The following is an 8,922-nucleotide window of genomic DNA, read 5'->3' as shown; positions in this document are numbered from 1 at the left end:
CTTATTTTTTGCTTTTCTGGTTTATAAAAAATGAGATGAAAGAAATGATCATAGCTCATTAATAATTTGATTTTTTTTTTTTTTGGTGTGTGTATATATCACACAGAACATCCCAAACAACCTTATTCAACTATACACCCATTTCCCAGATGGCACCCCTCCCATAGCCTCCCTCCCCCCACTAGAGCCCTAATACTCTGATATCCCTGCTACTGTCTGCTGTGTTGTCGGCACCCCAGCCATTCCCCACTACTTGCCCTTCTAGTGAATCTAGTCAGCCTATCTAGAGGTCTTTGTTTTAGGAAGGTCAGCTGTTCCTCATCTCGCAGCAATCAGTTGTCAATACTCAGATTGGTGTCTGCTGTTCATTTTCCCAGTTCTGTGCTGGGTTACTATTTGGGAGTCCCTTTGGTCACCCTGGCCAACAACTCAAAAGAAGGTATCTCCTATCTGGCATTGTTGCTTGTTACGTAGCCTTTAGCTATGCATATGGACTCTTAAGAAATTATACTGACCCCTTTAATCTTTGGTTTTACTTTCCTTTTGCATGTTTAAGGCCATATAGTTGGCCCAGATAAACCAATTTATTTTTACTCTTAAGGTCGTTTGAGGATCTGTTCCTCAGGGGTCACATGGGCTTGGGAGGAGCCCCTGGCTTTCTTTTACCAGTTCCGCCTATGTGAAGATAAGTCAAAGGTCCTACTCGACCATGGTTGGCTTCACTTGGAAGCATGGAGGAAGTGATTCCTCTGTGTTGACCCTCCTCTTTGTAGACTGGACACTGGTTCAAGTCCATCTGGTGGGGTCTCCTCAGCCTCCTTGATCAATAGGACAGGTGACCCACCTCCAATTATAGGATGTTTGTTTTTGTTTTTTTTTTTAAGACAGGGTCTTCCTGTAGCCCCAGCTGCCCTGGAACTCACTTTATAGACCAGGCTGGCCTCAAACTCACAGAGATCTGTCTTCATCCACCTCCGGAATGCTGGAATTAAAGGCATGTGCCCGGCTACATATACATGATTATTAAAAAATAAAATGGACTGGAGAGATGGCTCAGCGGTTAAGAATACTGATGGTTCTTGCGGAAGACCTGGGTTTGAATCCTAGCACCCACATGGCAACTAACAACTGTCTGTAACTCCAGTCCCAGGGGATCTGACAGCCTCTTCTGACCTCTGCATTGCACAACATGGGTGCACTTCACTTACCTACATGCAGGCAATACATGCATACACATAAAATTAAAGAAAAAAAAAAGGAAGGTGCTTGGGGCTGGAGAGATGGCTCAGTGGTTAAGAGCACTGACTGCTCTTGCAGAGGACCTGAGTGCAGTTTCCAGGCATTCTTCTGTCCTACATGGTCATCTCATGACATGGGTGCACTTATACACATGTAGGCATAAATAAATAAATAAATAAATAAATAAATAAATATAAATAAATAAATAAAAACAAGCAGTCAGGTGTGGTGGTGCACATCTTTAATCCCAGCAATTGGGAGGCTGATCTCTGTGAGTTTGAGGCCAGCCTGGTCTACATATCAAGTTCCTGGCCAGCCAGAGACCCTGATGAGACCCTGTCTACAAAACAAAAACACAATGATGCAATGGCGATGGGTCTCCAGGTAATGGCACTTGCCATCAAACCTGATGGCCTGAGTTTAGTTCCTGGGATTCATATGGTGGAAGATGAGAACCAACTCCTGAAAGTTGTCCTCTGACCTCCACAAGCAACTGTGGCACATGACTCCCCAACCCCCAAAATGTATATAAAAGAATCTTAAGCATCAACAAAACCAAAGCAAGCTGGGCATGGCAGCACACACCTGTACTCCCAAGCATCTAGGAAGCAGAGGCAAGAGGATCATGAAGACTTCAAAGTCAAGCTGGCTACACAGTGAGTTCCAGGGCAGCCAAACACTACACAGTGACATCCTGTCTCAAAACAAACAATGTACAAAACCAAAAAACAAGGCAGGTTTGGTGCCTGAAAATTCTAGCACTTGGGAGGATTGAGGCAGGGGGATTGCCATGAGTTTGAGGGCTACGTGGGTTACATGACAGAACTACATAGTAAGATCCTGCCTCAAGAAAAACTCTAGAAAACGCTAGGCTGGGGTGGTGATGCTCCCAGGAGGCAGAGGCAGAGGCAGGTAGATCTCTGTGAGGTCAAGGCCAGCCTGGTGGTCTACATAGTGAGAGATATTGGAAACATCCATCATGTTAAAGTTTCCTTGGGCCCCTTGGGACTCTTAGTACTTTCCTCTGGCTCCTCTGTCCTCAAACAGCAGAAACCTGTTTCTATCAGTATAGATGAAATTATATTTTATGGAATATTAACACAATTTTAGTTGAAGTTGGACATTCTTCAGTAATTTCTATTTTTATAAATTGTTGGAAATTATTGCAACAAAAGTAAATAGCAATGCTGGATGTGGTGGAGCACACCTTTAATCCCAGCACTTGGGAGGCAGAGGCAGGTGGATCTCTGTGAGTTCCAGGCCAGCCTGGTCTACAGGGAGACCCTGTCTCAAAAAGACCAAAAATAATTTCAAAAGAAAATAAAAAAGAAAAAGACCCAGTAAACAAGTCTGGAGGCAAGGCCAAAAGAAGTGGTCCAAAGGCAAAGTTCGGGACAAACTCAACAACCTGGTCCTGTTTGACAACACTATATATGTCAAACTTTGTAAGGAAATTCCCAACAATAAACTTATTACTCCAGCTGTGGTCTCTAAGAGACTGAAGATTCATGGTTCCCTGGCCAGGGCAGCCCTTCTGGAACTCCTTAGTAAAGGACTTAACAAACTGGTTTCAAAACAGCCAAGTAATTTACATGAGAAACACAAAGGGTGGAAATGCCCCAGCTGATGGCAAAGATTCCTGAATAGGTTCAACCATGTATTTGGTACTAATCAGGGCCCAGGAGATGGTTCAGTGGGTAAGGGTGCTTGCTGCCAAACCTAATTTGAGTTTGTTCCACAGAACTCACAAGGTGGAAGGCAACAATTGACTTCCACAAGTTGTCCTCTATGTGTCTGTGTATACATGCACATATATACACACAATAACTGAATATTATTTCTAAAATTAAAACAAAAGTCCTAATTAAGACTAGTGAGACAGTTCCACAAATGAAAGCACCGGTCAGGGCACCAACCCTAACCACCTGAGTTTGGTCCCTGGAACTCACATGGTAGAAGGAGAAAACTTCTGCACATTGTTTACCTCCCTTCTCCTCCCAAATAAATACATGAGTGGAATTTAAAAAAATTTAAAGATAATTAGTTAATTAAATTAAAACAGACAAACTATGAGGGCAAGAGAGATGGCTCAGTGGTAAAAAGCACTGGCTTAACCTCTTGCAGAGGACCTAGGCTCAGTTCCCACCACCTTTATGGTGGCTAACAACCCTCTTCTAGAACTCCAGTTCCAGGGGATCTGACATTCTCTTCTGATCTACACAGCCACTGCACAACACAGGTACACTTACATACATGCAGGAAAAACACTCACACACATAAAAAATAAAATTAAAAAAAACTTTCTTAGCCAGATGTGGTGGTGCACGCCTGTAGTCCCAGCACTTGGGAGGCAGAGGCAGGTGGATCTCTGTGAGTTCAAGGCCAGCCTGGTCTATATAGTGAGTTCTACGACAGCTGGGGCTACAGGGAAACCCTGCTTCAAAAAGGAAAAAACAAACAAACAAACAAAAAAAACCCCCAAACCCCAAAGCCTTTCTTTAAAATTAGACAAATCATGGCATTAGTGGCAGCAAGATCCAGTGTAATGCAGGGAGGAGTCACTTACACTGCTTCTGCTGCCTTGATGACAAAAGCTACCAAGAGAGGGGACCCAGTTAAAGCTGAGTGACAAGTGCACCCTGAAGACCTCAAGCCTTGTCTTTCTTTGGTCTCAAAGGACTTGGAGCTGCAAGTAGGCCAGGATGTGAGCACGCAGCTGGCACTGTGGCAGGGAGATACTACATGTTACCTCTACCCAACCCAGTAGAGCAAAAAGACCCCAGCCCAGCCTGTCACCTTCAGAATCAGAGATTTTGTTTTGTTTGAGACAGTGTCTCACTATCTAACCTATATAATTATGTAGCTCCAGCTGGACTGGAACTGGTTATATGAAGAGGATGGCCTTGAACTGGGATCCACCTGCCTCTTCCTCCTGAGTGCTTGGATTAAAGATATGCACCACTATGCCTAGCCAGAATTATATTTCTTTAACCCAGAAAATGTTCTCATGTTTCTATTTCTTAGCGTTTAAATCCTTCCAAAGATTTATTTTTATTTTATGCATATAAGTGTTTTGCCTGTGGAGGCCAGATCCCCTGGGGCTGGAGTAATAGTCAGTTGTCAGCTGCTGTGGGTGCTGGGATCAGAACCCAGGTTATCTGCAAGAGCAATCTCTCTAGCCCCAATTTTTAATTTTTTGAGACAGCGTCTCCCCATAACCCCAGCTGGCCAGAACTATGTAGACCAGGCTGGTCTTGAGCTCAGAGAGATCTGCCTGCCTCTGCTGGGTTTAAAGGCTTGTGCCACCATGCTGGGCTTATTTAAATTTATTTTTATTTTACTTGTATGAGTATTTTGTCTGCCTGTATATAAGTGCACCTGTCATGCAAGGCCCACAGAGGTCAGACGAGGGTGCTGGATACCTTGGAACAAAGTTATGAACAATTGTTAGCTGCCATGTTGGTGCTGGGAACTGAGACTGGGTCCTCTGTAAGAGCCATCTCTCCAGCCCATTCGTTATTTCTTGATTTCTCTGATTAGTGAGGTGAGCACTTTTGTTCACTGCCAATTCTACTCCAGTCTTTGAGAACTGTCCATTTCACTTGCTCACTTAGTGATTGGTTGTTAGGTTTGGAGCATTTAGAGCTGTTTATCAGAATCACACATCCCCAAAGTAAATTAGAAAAAAGCAGAGTGAAGGTTCACCTGGGTCTCTAGATTTCATAGCTTAATATCATGGGAGATGTGCTATGCCAGCCTTTGCCTAGCATCTTTTCTTATGCAACTGATCCTATCACATGTATGTATATGACATGGCATTTATAGAAATCCCATCTCAGCCACCTTCCTGGAGTTACAGGGATGTGCTAGCACTCCTGACTCTATAGTTTTTGTCTATCCTTGTGTTTTCCAGCTCCATTTGCTAGTTTCCCTCCCATTTCAAAGCCAGGCATGGTGACCTAGGACCTCCAATCTTAGCATTCAGGAGGGTGAGACAGTAAAGTCGAGTTCAAGTCTAATCTTGCAATTTTCTTAACATCTGCTTCTGTGTTGGGGACACAGGTAGTGAGCAAGGCAGGAGACCTGCACATCAAGGTCCTCAGCTACAGCCTCCTCTTCTTGGTCAGTGTCCTGTCTAGATCACCATCTTCCAGATATACTGGACCTGCTTGGTGCCCTCAGGGTCCCCCTCCTTTACCATAACCCAAGAGACTGATGTCTTCGTAGCTGGTGACCAGGTCTTTCTCCCAGGATGGGCTTCTCTGCTCTAAGTTTGCTCTCAGACCTCAAAGACTGTCTTATTTCCCATCTGCTCCAATGAACGACCCCAACTTTGAAAAAAAAAAAAAAAAGAGAAGTCTGGGCCTGGTGGCACACGCCTTCAATCCCAGTACTCAGGAAGCTAACAGAAGAATCTCTTATGACTTGAGATCAGCCTGGTCTCCATAGTTTCAGGTCAGCGAGAGCTATATAGTGAGGCTGTCTCAAATGAAAAATAAGGGGGGGGGCACGACTAGGGGTGGTTTGGTTCTATTTATATAACATGTACAGTGGAGATGGAAGGTAGACTAGCAGCTGCCAGGGCCAGGGAAGGAGGGCAAGGATGAGGTTAATGGGTCAGCTTCTCTTTGGGATGATATAGAACATTCTGGATGCAGGGCATGGTACTGCATGTTTTTAATCCCAGCACTTGGGAGGCAGAGGCAGGCAGATCTCTTTGAATTCTGGGAACTGACCATTGACAACCACTCAACATGTGAACATGTTTAATACAACTGAACTCGATAGTTAAAGCAGAAAACTCTGTCATGTATATTTACTATAATTAAGGTTTTTTGGGTCTTGCTATGTAGCTTGAACTTGTGATTCTCCTGCCTCAGCCTCTTGAGTGGTTAAATGACAGGCTCACCCACATACCCAGTTAGGGCAGCTTTTTACGACAGAACTTGCTGTCCAAAGTCACATCAGGCCCCTGGGAACCAGGCTTCACCCTGGACAGAGCAGGGCTGGTATCTGTCCTTTATCTGGGGAACAAGCTTCCAGAAGCCCTTGAGGTCAGAGCAGAGGTCGGCAGTCTGCCTGGGATGCTCTGAGGTGCACCTGGGGGAAGGACCTGCCTTCCTGTCCCAGTGGCCCTGCATGTCCATAGGGACTAATGGAGCCCAAAGAGCAAATTTAGGACTGAGAGGAATGTGGGAGATAAAACTACTTCCATCTGGCAATAAATAGTTACAAAGAAGGCACTTCTGATCAGTGCAATGGCAAGTACAATGGCTCGGATTTGGGCCAAGGTAAAAAAAGCTTCCAGGGCCAGTGTGTCTCATGGGGCCACATGACTATGTAGTCAGATGTGTAGTCAGCAGTCAGTGGTGGGTGGCCAGGCCTTCTCAACAGCGGCATGCATGGCCTGGGGAAGCCATTCACAGTACTCGGCCAGCAGGTCTGCAGGGAGGAGGTAGCCACAGTTAGAGTTGCCAGGACAGGAACCTACTTGGTGGGGGACACCACCACCACCACCACCACCATGACCACCCACAGGTCCTCCCACTAAGCAACCTCCACCTCCTAGCCACACTCACATGTGGGCTTTTTCTTCCATGTAGCCAGCAGGGCATCTCGGGAGTCGGCCTTCTCTGCCACAAGGGCTCGCAGCAGACTCTCTGTCCTGGGCTGTAGCCTGTGGACGGGTAGGCAGGGGGCAGATGACTAGACCTAGGAGGGACAGAGGGCCCAGGGAAAGGGATAGCAGAGAGCGGGTAGGACCAGGCACTCAGTCACAGGAAGCCCTCTGTACACTGGGGGCCTGGAGGGTTCATTAGCACCTCACCACACTCACATCTACTGGGCCCCTTGTGATATAAGGACGTTCCTAACCAGCCTAGGGTGAGCCCTAACACCAAGACAGGGGCCCATATACGGAGAGGACAGAGAGAGGAGGAGGAGGAGGAGGCCAAGGCTGAAGTGACATAATTACCAAGAGGATAGGCACGGAGGGATCAGAGTGAAGACACAGGGAGGCCCCTGTCATTCTCAGAGGGGTGGGATGGGTCAAGGCCCTCTGAGGGCCCCAGAACTAAAGAACTTCCTGCTATTTATGTTCCCAGCACAAGTGACTGGTCCCTCTGCCACCACCTGCCCAGATAATCTTGGAGGCTGTACCTGGCCCAGGTCTTCAGCATGGTGCTGGGGCTGGAGAGCAGGCAGCTCTTGTATGAAGCCAGCTTTCGGAAGACCTGGTGAGAGAGCACAGGAGGGTTGAACAGGGCCTGTGCTACCTATGCCACCTAGGAAACCAGCCCAGGGAAGCCGCAGCATCTACCTGCCCTTCCAGCAGAAACCGGGAGAAGTGCTTGTAGCGGTCAATGCCTTCCGGAAAGTCCACCTGGACGGCGGGGAGTGGCCAGCCCACACGATCTGGGGGGTGGAAACCCATGATGAAGGGACTGTAACTATCCTCCCAAGATCCTAGTGACCCTTATCCTGTCCATCAGAGGAGCAGAAAGGCTTGAGAGACATTCTTAAACCATGTTCAGGGCCAGGGTACAGTCAGACTGGTGCAAGAAGCCCAGAGTTTAAGGGGACTAGACCATCCAGGAAGCTGCCCCAACTCACAGAACACACTGGTGCGGTAGCAGAGTACCCGGCCGGTTTCAGGGCAGTAGGTGGGGGCTGGTTCCTCCAGGGGCCCATCAAACTGACAGTAGGAAGGCAGCAAAGTTGGGATCCACTGGACTTCCACAGCAGAAACACCTGGGGCCAGGAGTACAGGGTCAGGTCTCACATGCTCTCACAGATGCACAGAGTGCCCCACATGGTGCATCAGTGCCACCCTGTGGTACCTTTCATGTACATCTTGGTGGTCTCTATGATTTCCTGGTAGACCACGAAGTCAGGCAGCTCTCTGAAAAGCACAGAGCTTGGGTGGATAAAGACTGGATCATCTAGGAGAGGGGTCTGTGGAAAGAGTCAGGGGAGAGAGAAACCTGAGCTCTTGGTTCTGCAAGTCCAACCCTCTGCTCTTGGCCCAAAACTAAGAGACACGCTGCTCCTTAGCTATCAACAGAGCTGAAACACAGGACTAAGGAGATGGCTCAGTCGGTAAAGCGCTGTCACAAAAGCCTGACAGCCTCGTTTGGATTTCCAGATGTGCATACTTCTGTATACATGCATATTTATGCATTCATGCACACACACAAGATTAAAAACAAAAAAGGTGGCTAGAGAGATGGCTCAGCAGTTAAGAGCATTGGCTGTTCTTGCAGAACACTGGGGTTCGAATCCCAGCACCCATATGGCAGCTAACTGTCCGTAACTCCAGTTTCAGGGGATTTGATGACCTTTTCTGTCTGTGGGCATTGTACGACATGGGTGCACTTGCATGCATGCAGGCAATACACACACATAAGAGGCAGAGGAGAGGCAGGTGGATCTTTGGAAGTTCCAGGCCAGCAGGTCTATATAGTCAGTTCCAGGTCAGCCTGGTTTACATAGTGAGTTCCAAGCCAGTCAGGGATACATAGTGAGACTGCCTTTAAGAGAGAAAGAGACAGAGATAGAGATAGAGATAGAAATGAGAGAGAGAGAGAGAGAGAGAGAGAGAGAGAGAGAGAGAGAGAGAGAGCGAGCGCGAAAGAGAGAGCCTGGCGAGAGAGCTCAGTGTGTACAGGCGCGCGCCAACAGACC

At 47.2% G+C, this 8,922-nt stretch overlaps 1 protein-coding gene across 2 annotated transcripts in view; it reads right to left on the bottom strand.

The window, feature by feature from the left end:
- Nucleotides 1-5,988: 5,988 nt before the first annotated feature.
- The window catches only part of Dhx37 (DEAH-box helicase 37), a 22,082-nt gene continuing 19,148 nt past the window's right edge, over nt 5,989-8,922 (bottom strand). For both annotated transcript variants that reach the window (XM_008839244.2, XM_017799730.2), the window contains exons 22-27: nt 8,079-8,193; nt 7,852-7,989; nt 7,559-7,653; nt 7,399-7,472; nt 6,819-6,916; nt 5,989-6,681 (exon numbers count right to left, since the gene is read on the bottom strand). In XM_008839244.2, the coding sequence (XP_008837466.1) occupies nt 6,596-6,681; nt 6,819-6,916; nt 7,399-7,472; nt 7,559-7,653; nt 7,852-7,989; nt 8,079-8,193 (606 nt within the window). In that variant the 3' untranslated portion in view covers nt 5,989-6,595. The remainder of the gene's footprint in view (nt 6,682-6,818; nt 6,917-7,398; nt 7,473-7,558; nt 7,654-7,851; nt 7,990-8,078; nt 8,194-8,922) is intronic.

This window comes from Nannospalax galili, unplaced genomic scaffold (genome assembly GCF_000622305.1).
Source record: "Nannospalax galili isolate Female #2095 unplaced genomic scaffold, S.galili_v1.0 scaffold218, whole genome shotgun sequence".
Classification (NCBI taxonomy): Eukaryota; Metazoa; Chordata; class Mammalia; order Rodentia; family Spalacidae; genus Nannospalax; species Nannospalax galili.
This window is presented reverse-complemented; position numbering and strand designations above follow the sequence as displayed.